Source organism: Alternaria alternata (assembly GCF_001642055.1).
Source record: "Alternaria alternata strain SRC1lrK2f unplaced genomic scaffold CC77scaffold_5, whole genome shotgun sequence".
Classification (NCBI taxonomy): Eukaryota; Fungi; Ascomycota; class Dothideomycetes; order Pleosporales; family Pleosporaceae; genus Alternaria; species Alternaria alternata.
The window spans coordinates 797,977-814,180 of NW_017306194.1; the positions used below are offsets into that span (position 1 = coordinate 797,977).

The following is a 16,204-nucleotide window of genomic DNA, read 5'->3' on the forward strand; positions in this document are numbered from 1 at the left end:
GCTGCTGACCAGCAAATCATGCTCAGGATTGTATCTATCTTGCTTTTGTCACGCGTCGACGAGAGAATACAGTAAAGGATCGGAGGGTGGCCGTTGTTGGAGTCAGATGATTCTCGCCTTGCATCTAGACTCTAGGCAAACGTCTCAGGCGCCTATTCTCAAGTCAACCAGAAGGAACACAAATGGGTGAACTATGTGAATCAGGATCGTCTACGCAGGACAACGCCATGATCAACCTGACATTTGACCAACCATAGTGTAAGCTGTTCCTGATCGCCACGACATGCGATAAACCATTACACCTTGAATAGGCGCTACTCAACTGACTGGCTCTCTCTTTAGACGTCCTTACCAAGTGGCATAATTAGAGCAGCCACCGACTCGTGATGAGAATTCATTTAGCCTAATACCCCGGTGGCGAGGCTCAAACGCAATTGTATTGTTTCGTGGCGTGGCGCTTGTGGTGTTCAGACGGCGGCAAACGGGAAGAGGTATCGGGTAGAAGCTTCGGGGATCCTACGCTCGTGCATCCTCGAATTGTCATCCACTGACTTTTTCCCCATAAGAGAAGAAACGGCTGGACATGCCGATAATCATGACGGTCCGAGCGTGGGATCCCAATGTGTGGCTGCGACTGATCGGAGTCGGTATGCACTAAACTAGCATCCGTACAATACCTTGTCATGATTACTATAAACGGAGCTTCCAAGCTCTGGTGGCCCATCAGGTTGGATGCGAGACCGTAAAGGTCAGTGTTGGTGGTTGCTGTGGATACTCGGGCTGACTTTACGCTGTTTTGTTTGGGTCAGTCAAGCCAAAGTACCCTGCCCATCTCGCGATGCTGGTCAATCCGCAAGACGAAGCGATGCAGCTGCGCGACTATCAGGCGCCCTCAATGTAAACGACCCACAAATCTTGAGGGTGTGTTGGACGTGGCTTGCTTTGGAAGCCCTCAGACTCGACTTTTCGATAGGACAGAGTGCCAACACAGGCAAAGATTGCTTGGGTGTGGGCGGACACGGCATGCAGGAGGAGCCAGGCCTGCTGCATGCCTGTTCGGGACTGCAAACAAGCATTGGGGAAGCAATTGCCGCATCACCCGCGTATGCAGGCTTCCTGCAGGATCCAAAGGGGAGGGCACAGCGGCCAGAGCATCCAGCGTAGGAATCCATGGCATTCAGCGCTATGTTGAGCGGTTAGCAATGCACCCAACTGATTGTTACGATTTAGCCAGTGCAAAAGGGGCGACGGGATGCTTAGATCTCATCCGCCTATACATATTCCGCTGATCGAGAACTGGAGCGTGGTAGTCGAGAAATTAGCATGGAGAAAAGAACCAGCCACCCGTTGGAGGCTTGCAGACATCGACCAGGCGTCAGCGAGACCGCCCGTTTATACGGTGGTCGAATCACATCGACAGGACGCTAACCAAGGATCACCCTGCTGCAGCATATACTAACAAGCAATACGAGAGTAGGATGGGGTGGATGGATATGGTGAAGCATTTGCGACATGTTGTGTGAAGTCTCCTCGAGACGCTTGAGTTGTTGTTGATCTCTGGGGGAGATTCTCTGGGGGAGATTCTCTGGGGAAATCTCTGGGGAACGGCTCAAGGCGCTGATGGCGCAACAAGAAAAGCGGGATATTGCGTTGCAGATGTGGAGTTTTCCGCGGTGGGAATAAAGCAAAATAATGGGTTAGTTTGCATGATCGATGAAGCTCTTTACCGTTAGGCGCTAGCCCATGCTTGTCTGCGTTCACGTGTTCGGGTGGCACCGAGTTAGCAAGCTGGGGAAGAGCGGCTCCTTGTTTCCGCCAACCACGCCTCATCACCTCGGCACCGCGTGCTCTGGCATATTCCCCAGACTAGCCCCAATCTTCATGGGAGACCCTGAAAAAGCGCTCGTCAGACCCACGTTCTCGGTCTTTGGAGTCGTGAGCTTTAGAGGCTGGTTAATCTATTCTACCGTAGCATGCGACGCTTTCGCAGCTGATCACAACCTTCTCGAAGGTTGTATGACCGAGCCTGAAGATAGCCAGCTTGGAAGGCTTGTCCTCGAGCCTCAGGAGGCATACCGGGCTGACGGGCCTTGTGGCACCGAATGTATGCCTCCGGGGCTGATTCAGCCAGAACCAACATTCTCATTACGAGATGGCTGTTGCTGAGAGAGCCTCAATGCTTAGACTTCTTGTTGTTCTTGACGGCTGGCCGTCCCGCACGCCGAGGCCGACTTGACACTGGTAGTAAGGCGACCCGTTCATGGTAAAGACGAAGCTTGTGGTCTGGGCATGCTACCCTTGACCCCACCGTTTTGGGCCATCTGCCGCCCACTCTACCCCATACAGCGGTTCATCCGCGTAGAGGGCCACACAATTCCCTAGACGCATTTAACCGGTCCGCTAGAACGCAGCTCTAGAGCCAAGAGCCTATGCGAGCATAGTACCTCGCAGGCTGGGAGGCATATATATGAAGCACCAACATGTTCAATCTATCCAGGCTCAGCTGCAATCAGCCCAACCCGACAAGTCAAGAGCTTATATACCCTGCTGCTCAGGACAGTGTACGGTTGTGCGTTTCAAGACCAACCTACACACACTCCTTCGTTGTTTCGATTCTACAAGCAGTCTCCGGACTAAGAGTTGGATATCATGGGTCTTTACCAGAAGTTCACACCCAAGATGGGTGCCGTTGCGAAGAGCAGGGCCGATGTCGAAGCCGCGCAGGCTGAGGCACCTCATCTGAAGCAGGTCAACTGGAGGTCCGATGCTGGTCTTCGCAAGCTCTACTTCTACGCCTTCTTCATCTGTATCGCTTCTGCGACTACCGGTTACGATGGGTAAGCCTATCTAGCAACAACCCTCCTATAATTGAATGCTAATTCTTTTTTCAGTTCCATGTTGAACAACCTGCGTATCCTACCCCGATGGACCGACTACTTCAACGATCCGAAGGGAGACACTCTTGGTCTCTTGACTGCTCTTTATTCTATCGGTTCGATCGCTTCGCTTCCTGTCGCTCCCTTTGTTGCCGATCGTTTCGGACGTCGAGCATGCATTACTTTTGGGTGTGTTATCATGATCGTTGCAGCTTGCATTCAGGCCGCTGCTAAGAACCTCGACTACTTCATGGGCGGACGTTTCCTCATGGGTTTTGGAAACTCATTGGCTCAGCTGTCTTCTCCTCTACTTCTCACCGAACTTTGCCACCCTCAACATCGTGCTCGTGTCACTGCGGTCTACAATTGCTTGTGGAACGTTGGTGCCATCGTTTGCACCTGGTTGACTTTTGGTACCAAGCGCATCGACAGTGACTGGTGCTGGCGCGTTCCCGCTCTTACTCAGGCTGCACCTTCCGTCATTCAGCTGGCCGCCATCTGGTTTATCCCCGAGTCTCCGCGTTGGTTGATCGCCAAGGAGAGGAACGAGGAGGCCCTTGCAATCCTTGCCAAGTACCACGCAAACGGTGATGCCAACAACGCTACAGTTCAGTTCGAATACGCCGAGATCAAAGAGACCCTCCGCCTCGAGTTCCAGTACCAGAAAACTTCCAGCTACCTTGATTTCTTCAAGACCAAGGGTAACCGGTACAGACTTATGCTTCTCGCATCGCTTGGTCTCTTCTCTCAGTGGTCCGGCAACGGTCTTGTCTCCTACTACGCTACCGATGTTTACAACTCCATTGGTATCACAGACCCCGACACCCAGCTTGGCATCAATGGTGGACTTACTATCCTCTCTCTCATCGTCTCAGTCTCTTGTGCTCTACTCGTTGATCGCGTTGGTCGTCGCCCGCTCTTCATCTCCGCTACCGCAGCCATGTGCGTCACCTTCATCGTCTGGACGATTGCTTCGTCGCAGCAAGAGGCTACTAAGAGCAAGGCCGCTGGTCAGGCTGTCATTGCCATGATCTGGATCTTCTCTGTTGCTTACGCGTTGGCTTGGTCTGGTCTGCTTGTCGCCTACACAGTTGAGATCTTGCCCTTCAAGATCCGTGCGAAGGGTCTGATGATTATGAACTTGTTCATCCAAGTTGCTCTGACTATCAACCAATACGTCAACCCCTTGGGATTCGACCATCTTCACCCCACTTGGAAGCTCTACACTATCTACGCTGTAAGTTTTGCACCGACTGGTCTTCTAAATATCATTTACTAACAACAACTAGTGCTGGATCTTCCTCGAACTCGTCTTCGTCACTGTCTTCTACGTCGAGACCCGTGGTCCCACTCTTGAAGAGGTCGCCAAGATCTTCGATGGTGATGAGGCTGAGGTTGCTCACGTCGACATTGAGGTGGTGGAGAAGAACGTCATGACTTCTGGTTACGAGAAGGACGACAACGTCCACGTTGAGCAAGTTCGCTCATCTTCTTAGATGTTTTGATCACTTGTGTCTAAATAACTAGTGCGTCTTGTTTGGGGAGTGAGAGTGGTAGTGGGTTGATTTGCGATACCCAAAGTACGCATATCCTCCGCTACTAGTAATGAACGTTATATGTTCTCTCTTTATATTGCCTCCGACTTAATACTCAACGTCACCGTCCGACAACGCCCTGTTCCATCTGACCCATCTCTCTAACCGCCTTCTTCCCCTCCTTCCTTTGCCTCCGTTTTTCCAACTTTGCCTTGATGGCAGCTTTGATTCCAGCGTAGCACATGAATGAAGAGAACAAGGCACTTCCCATCCACAGTAATGCGTTGATGAGGTCGCACCACACAGCTCTCTTCATGCGTCCTAGATCCACATTCTCGTATCCTTGCTCAATATCGCTACGCAGATAAATTGTGTAGAAACGGCCGAAACAAGCGATCCATAGAATGGCCAAGATCCACTCCGGCACCCAGGTCATACGGTAGTTCCGTGCTGTTATGCTGTCTATGACCAAGACTATGAGGGTAAGACCAAACACAACTTGTGCGTATATGAAGTCTGAGCTCGCATCGCTTGTTGTATGGCGAAGTTCGATGGCATAGGATATGCCTGAGGCAAGGGCGAATACGAACTGGAAAATGCGGATACTGAGACGGAAGAGAGATACGGCAGGCTTGTCGAGCTTTTCGTTTACGGCCGACTTGAAAGACGATGGAGAGATGAAGTGTGACTTGAAGTAGGGCGGTGGTGGCACGGATGGTATTGACTGTATCGAGGGTGGTGATGAAGATGAAACCGATGAAGATGGTTTGTTGTACACGGCTTCGATATCTTCTGGTCGACCCATGGTTTGTGTTGCGTCCGGATGGGTTTGGGGGCTTAGTGATTGAGGTCGCAAGGAGAGTGGTGTAGATGGGTTAGTGTGGATCAGAGCAGCGGGCCATGGTAGGGTTATATGTGCTCTCAAACCGCCGACGCGGCCTACCTAGGCAAGGTTCGGCGCAATTCATAAATAGGAGCACAGCATGTCATTCTCTGCAGATTTAGCCCTGCTAAGTGGAGCACGATAGGAGTGCACCAAACTTCTATACCTAGAAACTGCGTATTCTAAGAGAACACGAGCAATGCGATTACTAGCGGCTTGGCAACACGATCGGAGAGAAGAGCCCGGGCCTATTCGCGTCGCATGAGGGGCGATCGACGCGCGACCTGAACACTCATTGCGAAGCTACAAGCGCAGAGGATGTTTGAAAAGGGAAAGAGAGTCGAGCGGATTCGGCCAAGTTAGTGTTCGGAGAGGTCTTTCCCTGGAGATGTTTGCGATGCTGCGGCCAGCGACGCAATATAGAAGGACGCTAGAAGCGATGATGTAGGCCGCTAGCCGAAGCCTCTCTGGAGCCGTTGTCTCTCTTAAGATACGCGCTCCTCGCTCAGAATACGCCTTCCGATGCCTCAACATCTTCGACGCGACGGCACCATAAACATGCAGGAAGACTCGCCACTCACGGAGGCCACATCGGACTCGAGGGGAGCGTCCCTTTTGACTTCACGCGAGCCTTCTCCGTCCGACCACAGTGGAAGGGGCACGTCAAGACGTTCGAAGATAACAAGGAAGTCTCATCGCAAGTCACGGGCTGGATGCGTAAATTGCAAGTCACGTCGCATCAAGGTACGTATATTATGTGTTGGCCGCAATCATTCGCGACACTCCTCTCGAGAAGCGAGAGAAATCCCAGAGCATGTATACAACATGTCGAACATGTATTGGACGTGGGGTAAAGTTGGACGTCATGCTCAACGTGCTAACAACATGCTTAGTGCGACGAGGGCAAGCCATCTTGTGCCAACTGTAAACGAAGGCAAGTTCGCTGCGAATATCCCGCCAATCCCGCGACCTCCGCTGCCGCATCAGGACTTGTGGATCCAAGAGAGCCGGGTGACCTTCCGATATCTGAAATCGAACTCACATACCACTGGGCAACGACGACATGTCACTCATTCTCAGCATGGCCTGCTGGCGTGGCTCGTGTACAAGCTTTAACCGAAGAAGTCGCGATGAAGAATCAGCACGTATTGCACCTCATATTTGCGTTTACGGCTCTTCATCTCGCCGTTTGTCGCCCAAACCGCAAAGAACACTACACCGCCACTGCAGATTACCACTACGAGCGCGCGCTCGCACTCGTTACTCCAGAGATAGCCAGCCTCAGTCCTGATAACTGTGACGCGGTCCTTCAATCTGTTCAGATGATCTGCTTTGTCAGCTGGGCAAGAGGACCGCAGGCTGGTGAGTACCTTGCTTTTGGCAAGCATGGAAGATCGGACTGGCTGGTCATGTTTCGTGGAATTCGTACAACACTGACTTCGCTCTCGAGAGACCATTTCTCTAAGACGCATGGGCCAAATACTCGTGGCAAAGGTCGACTTCTACCACCATCGGATGGGCCATTTGAGTACGAAAAGCAGTTAATGGAGCTGAAAGAGCATATCGAGTTCGTCTCCGAGCCCGCTGACCGTGATGACAACGTGGACAGCGTTGAGGTCTTGCAGGAGATGTACTCCAATCGTTACGGTGGCAAAGATGGGGAATATCATGTCGCATTTGGGTGGCTCTATCGCATGAGCGAGGACTTTCTCGACCGACTTCAACGATGTGACCCGCTGCCACTCATCATCTACGCTCACTTTGTCGTCCTCATGCACGACTTGGAGAAATTCTGGTATATGAAAGGGTGGACACATCATGTTATGAGTGGCATCTACGAAGCGCTACCTATCGAACATAAAGCATACATAAGCTGGCCAATGGCGAGGGTTGGGTGGATAGCGCCTTGATTTGTTCGCTCTCTGCTCGTAGCAGGTTGCGCTAATTACCCAGGAGCCAACACACACCTCCCTCATAAGATACGTTCTAGTCAGTTGGACCACGGATGGCCTTCGATTCCCAGCTTAGCACCAAGGAAAGCAAGCTTTAGGAGCTTCTGCTCGGTGATCTCTGACTTGTGTTTCTCCAGTTCGTCAAGATCCCAGTTCACACTGACGAAAGAGCCCTTCAAGTAATCTGCTTTAGGCTGGGCAAGATACAAGGACAATCCACCTGTTTGAATGCCCTTATCAAGCGCGAAGGGCGTGAGCGAATCAACGATCATACCACGCTGCGTCTCTGTCGCGGCGACGATTCCTGGATGAACGGTAAAGACGCGGAGATTTGGTTTCTCTATTAGAGAGTCAGTGACGATATGATTTCCAGATCAATTGGATCTTACCAGCATCCAGATACTCAGCCAGCTTGAGCAACGCCATCTTACTTCCAGAGTACGAGCTCATACCAGCAAACGTGAACGATGCACCCAGCGTACCAACAAAGATAAGGGTACCAGCCGCTACAGCCTTGAGATAGTAATGCGCAAGGACGTAAGAGCCTTTGACGTTGACCTCGTAGTCGCTGAACCAAGCATTGGGAGGCAAGTCGCCCACCGGTCCCCCGCCTATGCTCCCAGCGGCGTGTAGTACCACATCCACGGTACCAAATTGGCTTACAGCTTTGGTGAACATCGCTTCGACATCAGCCTCGTTGGTCAAGTCGGCGGATAGGCAGAGCACCCGGGTAGAAGGGCTGAGCGATGCAATGGCCTCTGCCGGTTCCTTGAGGCCCTCTTGATTGCGACCCGTGAGCACGATGCCCTCTGCGCCGGCAATTGCCCAGGCTCGCGCAACTTCCTAAAGCATACTTTAGCGAGCATATGGGATAATGCTTTATGGTTTTAACATACACCACCCAGTCCACCTGTAGCACCTGTAATAAGAATGGTCTTGCCTTTGGCACTCAACTCGGGGTTCTTGGGGTCGATTGACGGATAGATATCACGGCGGAGCGTCTTGGTGGCCTGAAAAGGTGCGGTAAAGGCGTTAGGATCCATGTCAATAATATGCGTTGGCAGATGCGATTCAAATTGAACAAGCTTTGCAAGAAAAGATCTGAAAGGGTTGTAGTCGTTCTAGTCTTCGCTGTCTTCACAATTGGCTGATGATCAACACATCACCTGCATCCCGTCTTATATACATCGATACTTTACCCTCCCTACTCCGGTCTGCTATCGTCCAACACCAAATCCAGCATAGTCACATCTCGTACGCCACTTCTTCAGCTTTGAAGCATTGAAAAGCATTGAAAAGCAGCATTTCCAAGCATTATTTACAAACACCGAGTAGCATTTCAAAGTGCTTAGAAATAGAATATAAGGCCGCATCCCATATCGCGGGCGTCAAGGCTACAGGCGAGCTTTGTGGGGTGGTCTCTTGATTGCGCTCGTTTGGTTGGTCGAAGTCGGGTGGAGAACCGTGCGCTTGCGATATCGAGGGGGCTAGTGCTGACAGCTACTACGAACATCAACTGGAAATTGTGGGTATATTATACTCGGTGCCGGCATGGATTGCATGCTTGTTCAGAATAAGCTTTCTTGTGGGATGTTGGTGAACCATAGTTTCATTTTGGTACGCTGATCTGATGTAATTTCTTTGTGTCACAACAATGCCATGTAGTAGTTTACTCAGGTATCGGAGCACTACATGTGTACATCACCTCTGAATTTGTAACACAAGAGAAGTATATCGAGGCATCCAAGATCAAAGACAATATTCGGTCGCAGCAGATATTCCAACGGCTGACCGAGCTATTTCAGAGGAAGGGATGTGCATCCGAGGGCAAGCTCAAGATTTTGCAGTTCTGGAACAGGATGTGTTGTCACAAAGGGAAACAACACCAGATGATGAGGCTTTACATACTGTTTGCTGCTAAGCCATCTTCAAAAATAGAGCACTCCCGCGCGTCATACATGTCAAGCTTTTCGTTTTGACTTGTCTTCTAGATGAGACATATCCAAGTGATCACTGATTTTGAAATAGCTAAAACGTGCGCATTCGTTTGAAGTGTATGATTTGAGTTGATTTTCTGAAGCTTGGCCTTGCTCGTCATCAAAAACCATGATGGGAGACCGTTTTGCATATATGCCAAAGCCATGGTAGCAGCCCGCGAGACTACAATACAGTATCCGACTCCGGACCAGAAATTATGTTCATGTTCAAATCCCTATCCATCCATCATACTGCCATCTTCAGGCATGCAAACGTCAGACTCAAGACCATTTCTTGAACGGCAAATGGGCGAAGGTTACATGTCCTCCTCATCGCACCCAATCGACGCGCATGCTCGGCCTGAAACCAAGTAAGACGGATATGGGCCTTGGTATAGTTTGACCTGGGTTCGTTAAAACGAGAGTTGCGCTTAGCAGCACCAGAGTAGCAATAGAAAAGGCTAGTATGCAGAGCGACAGGTATACCTGCCCGTGGCGCCCAGGTGGTACGACCTCTTGACGGGATACGAAATGTATGCGCCAGTTGGCAGGTTGTAGGCGATGCTATCTGCAAGCTGGGGCCGGACAAGTGCGGTCATTGCCTCTGGGATCGTGAACATAATATCTGTAGAAGTCGATGGCTCCCAAGTGTCATTGGCTGACCTTGCCGTTGTCCTCTCCTCTCTCGTCGCTTCTCTTTCTGCGTTCCAAACCCGTTGTTCAGGTTGTTCCCACTTTTGCGGGCGCTTACTAAAGCGGTGTGTAAGTACCAGTGGCTTTTGTGGTAAGGTCCATCTTTCTTCGCCTTCGTTCTGATCTATGGTTCTCTCTGGAAAGCGCTGTCCTGCCGATTTGGGATGCTCTGATTGCTCCTGCTCCAGCGTTGCCATCGTGTGAGCCAATGGCCGTGCAGATGCCATATGGGGAGGATTTAGAAAGCGTTCACGAGTGTTTCCAAGCGTCTTGCTACGCAGAGCGTACCTTGAGTGGCTTTGCTCCTCGGCTTGATGTTGAAGAGCTTTAGATCTCGATGAAAACGTAGGGAACCCCTCCTCCACCTCATCACTCAGTGTCAGATTAATGAATTGGGATATCTGGCCTGGAAAGGACTTGGCTCGCAAGGTCTCGGTAGGTTGCCGGATCTTTGGCTGGGTCCCCATGTATCGCACGTCGATCTGCGCAGTTGTGTTGTCCGCTGCTTCTTGCAACCCCGCGGTCTTGGATCGCGCTGCCCTCCTTCGCTTGGTATGGCGTCGCGATTTGGACTGAGATGCTTCTGAATCTGGTTGCGCGCGTTTTCCGTGACTTGCCATGACGGGGTGAGATGTGATACAGCTGTGAGCATTCGCGAGCGCAAAAATTGGAGAGTGTGGTACAAGAAAGTCGCAGTCAGACGAATCTGGGTATGCGGACAAAGAGGTGTTGCAGGGCGTTGGCCGCAAAGGTGAGTGAGGTGAGTCCCAAAATTGCCGCTTGGACCGCCGCATCAACAAACGCTCGTAGAAGGTGCGTCCAGGTCGTAGCTATTGTGCAGCTATTGTGCAATCAGACCCGGCCCCGTCTGCCAGTCTTTGCATTGAAATCCTCGATTGCTTGCTTGAATCCAGGCCAGGCATTTCTAACCAGCGGGTTATTCTCCAGCGTTCTTATGTAATTTTCTGGGACATCGTGGAGCCGCTTTCCTTCGTGAATGCCTTTTTTGAATCTCCACGTGTCTGACGCCGAAGGAGCTTGTGATTGAGATGGCTGGGACTGTGGCTGTGGCTGTGGCCGCGATGATTGCGCCTGGGTCCGTTGGGGTTGGATCTGCGGCTGGTCGGCCTGTGGTGGCTTAAGACGTGCTTGTCCCGGCCTGTGGTATTCGAATGCTTCCAGGAGACCCGCGTGCTTGTCCATGTACTTGTAGAGCTGACCGCCAATCGTCTTGACGTAGTTGTCAGGAACATCCGTGAAGCGCTTGCCGCTGTGCGCTCCAAATGTCCACACGTAGTCGCGTGCAGGGTTGTACTCGGGTGTTGGTGGTTCGTTCATAGAACCGTCGCTGGTGGCGCTGCTAATGCTCGATCGACGGGACAGTGGGGAGGGCGCGAAGGAGATGTATGCGCTCGAATCGGCAGAAGTGTCTTCCTGGTAGAGGAGGTAGCGCACTCGGGTCGTCGTCGTAGTCAGTGGGAAGTTGCGCAGATAGATCTGATCGTATACGGCAACGGCGGCTGCCTCGGTAAACATGATTTGTGCTCTTGGTTGTCTCCCTCTACTCGTCGTAGGCGGTGGCGCCTGTACATTGATGGCGATGTCTTGGGCGTCGTACATGTCCTCGTCAAGGAGCTCCTCCGAGTCGCTGCTGTCGCCATCCACTTCCAGATCGAAATCGTCGTCCCGCCTGCTGGACCGGTACAGCGCCTCGAAATTATTCCCACCAGAGGACAGAGGGATGAAATCTTGTTCCGAGTCGTTCCTGCCATTCTTCTGTGCAAAACGACCGCCACGACCGCCTGCTTGTCCGCCACGGCCTCGACCTCGCGCTCCGCCGCGCGCTCCGCCACGTCCTCCGCCGCGCCCGTGTCGAGCATTGTGTATCGCCTTTTGTCGTGCTTTGTGTCTGATGGGGGGAGGTCCTGTTGGCTTGGAGCCCCTGGATTTGCGATTCGCAGCCGCACTCGAGCGCCGTTGCTGGCAAGGGCGCGACATTGCAACGGCCGTGTTTGATCGTGAAGTAGGCGGGATGACGAATTGCACCTTGTTGTGTGCTCAACGTCAGAGTTCAGGACGCTCGGCCCCACGCCTACCGAATCGGCATCCCGAAATTGCCCTTTCCTGCCCCTGCGCACGTCCGGCCCAACTTCATGGACCCTTACGCTGACACCGTTGTGAAGACAACGCGCAGCCATGACACATGCAACAGCACAAACAGTCATCTTTTTTCGCTGTCAAGCTTCCTGGATATGCGCACAGATTGAACGTCTTCTGCCTTCCCTGACGATCGTGACCTCATCGCGTCGCTCCTAATTTCCCTCGCATCAACCCATACTGTACCGAGCCGACCTCACGTAAGTTTGCCCAGCACAAAGAAACCCGCGCCGCCCGCACATATCTAGTTTTGGACGTCTTCGCATTCCTTGCGGCTCAAGAATCCATCTCATTGCACAGTGTGGATGCTTGCCGCCCGGCTCCCGCTGAAGCACTCTATCCGACGCGTCTGCGCCGCAACCCCGCATCAGCCTTGCACCCAGCCGCCGCATGACCCCATCAGGTACTCAAGCGGGGCCCGCCGAGCAAGAATAGCAGTGATAAACGCGATAGACAGGGTGAAGGGCGGGTAGACCGCCGTAGTTGTTCTGAAACAATACCTCTCCACAGCCTGCAGTGAGGTACAAAGGTACCTTTGTTCAGCGCTACCACTATCTCCATTCACATTCACCTTCTGCGCATCTTACTTGAATCACACAGCTGGCCTTGGATCCGGCTATCCGTGTGTCATCTATCTCTTGACTGACTGTCATCAACTCTGCTTCTACAACTACAAACCCAATACACAACCACACAAAGCATTCGCAAGCAGGTCTTCACAATGCACGCCAATACTTTTGCCATCCTCTCATCGGTCCTCTTCCTCGCATTGTCGCCATGCGCAGCCCGCGTTGTACCTCCCCAACCTCCACGCATCCTCCCTCGCGATGACGCACAGTCATTATTATCGACATCCGCTACATCTCTAGCCGATAAATGCACCTTCACTCTTCTCCACAAGCAACTTATCACCGCTGCTAAACCAAAATCGGCAAGCAAGGGCAAGATCAACTACATCCAAATCGACAGTTTGGAGGATCATACCAATGGGCTTACCATCGACGTCGCCTCTTCAAGACCACGGGCTGAGCGCAACTCGTACACAAAAATCTCTGCGAAGCAAGTACTCACCATTGCGGGGTTGTTGGATGACACTAGCCTGACCATTCACGGTACTGATGGGGATGATGCGCTGATCTTCGAGTCTGATGGCGTGAGCTGGGCGACAGAGGGCGGAAGTAAGAGACTGAGGCCTGACGCCTGGTGCAACTCAGGCATGTGGGTCGAGAGTGGGAGGGGAAGTAGGGAAAGAACAATGGAGTGCGCGTTTCCCTGCGCCAGGATTGAAGAGGACGGAGAGGACGAGAGAGAAGAGCTGCGGTAGATGACGTAGACGTAACATCCCGGATCAAAGTGTGGGCTTCCGCGAGATTTCCTTTGTACATTATACATTCTCCAACCCCTTGATACCCATCAATAAGAACAGCAATCACAGCAGGCATCTGTGGAAAAACCGTAGGAACTTCATGACCTGAGCAAGTAATTGTTCGATTCTCTATTCAAAGTGCTCTATATTTGGACATCTACCAATAACGAAGTTACCACACAAATCACTCCACCTAAATGACCATTTCCGTGTCGCCGTCTATTCTTGACCCAACACTTTCCACCTTCTTTCTATCTGTTTCCAAAGGTCCAAGGATCTCTGGCCGCACCAAACCATGTCATGTCCCCACCCACCTTATTGCCACACTGACAACAGCCCCCTTCATTCTTTACTTCCTGCTCAATCGGCATCATCATCCTCGCCTCCAACCACCTCGCTAACCCCTCATCATCACAACCGGTAACCTTCGCAACCCCTACTCCTCTCACACCAGTGAACAGTCTTAAGTGCGAGTTATCAGCCCCATCAAACATGCTCTGCCAAACCTTCACTTCTAAAAACTCAGCACCGGAGAATGCGGCCGTAGCTTGACTGCTAGTGAACCGGGGATCGATATCCAGACGTAGTTCAAGTTGCCAGCGATTGATCTTTGCGATGCCAGATTGAGACAAGATTGGCTTCTCTGGGCAGATCAGATGTGGCAGAGCGGTCAAGAGGGACCGGTGGGCGTGGAAGACATGTGTTGTGTAAAGAAGATCTTGGGCTTCTTCATGTACCTTGCGACATGTTTGAAGGATAGCTGGGTAAACAGCTGGTGGCTTCGATGGCGTAGAATACGTGGCTAGATTTTTGTGATGTGGTGTGTTGGGGCAGAGGAGCTCTTCGTAGATTTGATTGCGTAATTCCGCTGGAAGACGGAAAAAGATGGAAGTCGATTGGTTGTTTGTTCCATTATTTCTCATTGTTGTTGTTGTTCTTGTCGTTGTCGTCGCGAGTTGTGTTGACAGAGTAGGCTGGATCTGGGCTTCCGCTTGCCCGATCAGAACAGGCGATAGCGGCGACACATTGTAAAACGTAGTGGCAGGGAACCAGGGCTCGTTCATCGCATGGTTTCCGGGCATGTTGAAGTGCGCTGCGAAGTAATATGCTGTCGCCATCTCGTTTGATTTCGCTACTTTGCGAGTCTTGTCGGAGGGTAAATCGAATGTGGTTGATTTGTAGCCGTGTTCGAGGAGTTCCGTCGAGTTGATGTGTCTTTGAGTGTTCACCCTTAGCAGTGAATAACTCACGTAAGCTGATTCTTCTGGTGATTCGACTAGTGTAGATGTTTCTTGTCCTATAACGGTATGCTGTTCGCTGCTGACTGCTTGGTTCGTTGTCTTTCCTTATCGGGTGATGCACTCCGCTATCGGGTGGCTTTCGTTGATGTTAAACTGACTGATAGATTGTTGATTCGATTAGATGATGTGCAGAGACTCCATTTGAGGAATTGGATCTTTATACGAAGCAGGGCATCCGAAGTATTCAGCTCAATCACCTTATCAACAGTACTGCTGTTGACGTGCCGTCACGTTAAGCTCTCCAAAGTTCGGACCGAAACGGGACTGGATCGTCTGCAAGTAGCGTGAATGTCGCGCCACATTTCTAGGCGTCACTCCACCGCCCTTTGTTGAGCTGCGTTCCTTGCATTATCCAGACCCATCTGGATAGACATGCATTTTTCTGCACCCATGTCCCTAATGTAGCTGGCGTCTCAAGGGCTCACTTGTAAGCAGAACACATTGCATCCTCACGTTGCTGATCTGTGTTGGCGCGCACCGGTAGGTCAATTACGCGCATCAACGGGCCGAGGCTGACATCACGTGTGCTGACCAACTCCTTTAGACCAGCGTAGAAGTAAAAGCTCTCATCTTTTCGCGCGTCACTCTTCACGATTGCAACCATCATCGGGTTGGTACTTTATAGAAAGTATGATTGCACATTGAAAGATATGGGAGATTATCTATGGTGGTGGAATTTGTTCCTACCCTACTCCTAAAACGACCCACATGCATCACCGCTCTACTTTCTATACATAGCGCACATACCATATTCTACATCTAGGAGGTGCTAGTGGAACCAACCCTTCAAAGAGTCAACAATAGGACTGCACTTGGCGTAAAGGATACTTACTCGCATGGCTCGCGGAACTGGACGTTCCAGGCGCTGACGCTGGACCATGCACCACCAGCAGCGCAAGCAGCGCCGTCCTTGTTTCGCTTAGCATTCATGCAAACATCTTCGCATCTCTCCTCGCCACCATAAGCACTCTGTAAAGGAGCAAGGCTCCGGTCAGCTTTATCCTTAGTTCCTTAATGACTTCGAGTATCTTACGGTGCTGGCGCAGCAGTGCGAACGGTCAGAGAACAAGCATTGGCAGGTATGAGAAGCTTGAACACCAAAGGCGAAAGCGAAGATGAACGCAGCGACGGAGGTAATGCGGACCATTATGACAGCTGGGAAGAGACGAGGGGTAGTTGAAATAGTGTTTTTAGAGTCGTGGAAGAGGTACCGATGATCTGGTTGATGTCCTTACCAGAGACGCGGAACCACTGAGACTTTAACGTGTTGCTGTTGACTACACTCACTACGATCAACTTCGGAACTGGTGTTGTACAATGGCCGAGAACCCGGATTGGGGTCGATGGGGCTGTTTTCGGACCTTTGGTGTACCTTTCTCGGACCTTCCAAGTCCTGCTTAACCAGGTACCAATCTCGGCATCCTTCCCTCATCGCGTTGAACACACCGCACATCGTGACCAATGG

General features: G+C 51.6%; 9 protein-coding genes across 9 annotated transcripts; 3 read left to right on the top strand and 6 right to left on the bottom strand.

Annotated features, from left to right (window-relative positions):
- The first annotated feature begins 2,240 nt into the window (after positions 1-2,240).
- CC77DRAFT_704041 (general substrate transporter) lies at positions 2,241-4,452 on the top strand. Its single transcript, XM_018532829.1, has 3 exons — positions 2,241-2,837; positions 2,892-4,113; positions 4,166-4,452. The coding sequence occupies exons 1-3, from the start codon at positions 2,650-2,652 to the stop codon at positions 4,370-4,372; spliced, it is 1,617 nt and encodes a 538-aa protein (XP_018388662.1). The 5' UTR covers positions 2,241-2,649; the 3' UTR covers positions 4,373-4,452.
- On the bottom strand, positions 4,271-5,660 carry CC77DRAFT_1018068 (hypothetical protein). The gene has a single exon (XM_018524541.1). It carries the CDS (start codon positions 5,214-5,216, stop codon positions 4,533-4,535), a length of 684 nt encoding a protein of 227 aa, XP_018388663.1. The 5' UTR covers positions 5,217-5,660; the 3' UTR covers positions 4,271-4,532.
- CC77DRAFT_1018069 (hypothetical protein) lies at positions 5,571-7,501 on the top strand. Its single transcript, XM_018524542.1, has 3 exons — positions 5,571-6,038; positions 6,188-7,382; positions 7,440-7,501. Exons 1-2 carry the CDS (start codon positions 5,853-5,855, stop codon positions 7,202-7,204), a joined length of 1,203 nt encoding a protein of 400 aa, XP_018388664.1. The 5' UTR covers positions 5,571-5,852; the 3' UTR covers positions 7,205-7,382; positions 7,440-7,501.
- Positions 7,245-8,289, bottom strand: CC77DRAFT_1086185 (NAD(P)-binding protein; the record flags this gene model as incomplete). Its single annotated transcript, XM_018529429.1, has 3 exons — positions 7,245-7,586; positions 7,636-8,089; positions 8,143-8,289. 3 exons carry the CDS (start codon positions 8,287-8,289, stop codon positions 7,285-7,287), a joined length of 903 nt encoding a protein of 300 aa, XP_018388665.1. The 3' UTR covers positions 7,245-7,284.
- Positions 8,290-9,683: 1,394 nt separating this feature from the next.
- CC77DRAFT_1058965 (hypothetical protein) lies at positions 9,684-10,535 on the bottom strand (the record flags this gene model as incomplete). The annotated part of the gene is made up of 1 exon (XM_018528179.1): positions 9,684-10,535. The coding sequence occupies one exon, from the start codon at positions 10,533-10,535 to the stop codon at positions 9,684-9,686; it is 852 nt and encodes a 283-aa protein (XP_018388666.1).
- On the bottom strand, positions 10,486-12,225 carry CC77DRAFT_705569 (hypothetical protein). Its single transcript, XM_018532833.1, has one exon. It carries the CDS (start codon positions 11,911-11,913, stop codon positions 10,768-10,770), a length of 1,146 nt encoding a protein of 381 aa, XP_018388667.1. The 5' UTR covers positions 11,914-12,225; the 3' UTR covers positions 10,486-10,767.
- Positions 12,226-12,669: 444 nt separating this feature from the next.
- On the top strand, positions 12,670-13,722 carry CC77DRAFT_705170 (hypothetical protein). The gene has a single exon (XM_018532832.1). It carries the CDS (start codon positions 12,794-12,796, stop codon positions 13,394-13,396), a length of 603 nt encoding a protein of 200 aa, XP_018388668.1. The 5' UTR covers positions 12,670-12,793; the 3' UTR covers positions 13,397-13,722.
- On the bottom strand, positions 13,544-14,651 carry CC77DRAFT_704321 (hypothetical protein). The gene has a single exon (XM_018532830.1). It carries the CDS (start codon positions 14,554-14,556, stop codon positions 13,690-13,692), a length of 867 nt encoding a protein of 288 aa, XP_018388669.1. The 5' UTR covers positions 14,557-14,651; the 3' UTR covers positions 13,544-13,689.
- A 780-nt stretch (positions 14,652-15,431) lies between these two features.
- On the bottom strand, positions 15,432-16,053 carry CC77DRAFT_1018073 (hypothetical protein). The gene is made up of 3 exons (XM_018524543.1): positions 15,773-16,053; positions 15,572-15,708; positions 15,432-15,523 (listed from the first exon to the last, which is right to left on the bottom strand). The coding sequence occupies exons 1-3, from the start codon at positions 15,884-15,886 to the stop codon at positions 15,499-15,501; spliced, it is 276 nt and encodes a 91-aa protein (XP_018388670.1). The 5' UTR covers positions 15,887-16,053; the 3' UTR covers positions 15,432-15,498.
- Positions 16,054-16,204: the final 151 nt, after the last annotated feature.

What these genes read in the sequence shown, in the direction of transcription:
- CC77DRAFT_704041 (XM_018532829.1), top strand. Translation starts at nt 2,650, where the DNA reads ATGGGTCTTTACCAGAAGTTCACACCCAAGATGGGTGCCGTTGCGAAG. An exon ending in GCGACTACCGGTTACGATGG is followed by an intron (nt 2,838 to 2,891) that starts GTAAGCCTATCT and finishes TTCTTTTTTCAG; the next exon opens with TTCCATGTTGAACAACCTGC. An exon ending in AGCTCTACACTATCTACGCT is followed by an intron (nt 4,114 to 4,165) that starts GTAAGTTTTGCA and finishes AACAACAACTAG; the next exon opens with TGCTGGATCTTCCTCGAACT.
- CC77DRAFT_1018068 (XM_018524541.1), bottom strand. Translation starts at nt 5,216, where the DNA reads ATGGGTCGACCAGAAGATATCGAAGCCGTGTACAACAAACCATCTTCA.
- CC77DRAFT_1018069 (XM_018524542.1), top strand. Translation starts at nt 5,853, where the DNA reads ATGCAGGAAGACTCGCCACTCACGGAGGCCACATCGGACTCGAGGGGA. An exon ending in GCAAGTCACGTCGCATCAAG is followed by an intron (nt 6,039 to 6,187) that starts GTACGTATATTA and finishes CAACATGCTTAG; the next exon opens with TGCGACGAGGGCAAGCCATC.
- CC77DRAFT_705569 (XM_018532833.1), bottom strand. Translation starts at nt 11,913, where the DNA reads ATGTCGCGCCCTTGCCAGCAACGGCGCTCGAGTGCGGCTGCGAATCGC.
- CC77DRAFT_705170 (XM_018532832.1), top strand. Translation starts at nt 12,794, where the DNA reads ATGCACGCCAATACTTTTGCCATCCTCTCATCGGTCCTCTTCCTCGCA.
- CC77DRAFT_704321 (XM_018532830.1), bottom strand. Translation starts at nt 14,556, where the DNA reads ATGGCGACAGCATATTACTTCGCAGCGCACTTCAACATGCCCGGAAAC.
- CC77DRAFT_1018073 (XM_018524543.1), bottom strand. Translation starts at nt 15,886, where the DNA reads ATGGTCCGCATTACCTCCGTCGCTGCGTTCATCTTCGCTTTCGCCTTT. An exon ending in CGCACTGCTGCGCCAGCACC is followed by an intron (nt 15,709 to 15,772) that starts GTAAGATACTCG and finishes GCTCCTTTACAG; the next exon opens with AGTGCTTATGGTGGCGAGGA. An exon ending in CAGTTCCGCGAGCCATGCGA is followed by an intron (nt 15,524 to 15,571) that starts GTAAGTATCCTT and finishes GACTCTTTGAAG; the next exon opens with GGTTGGTTCCACTAGCACCT.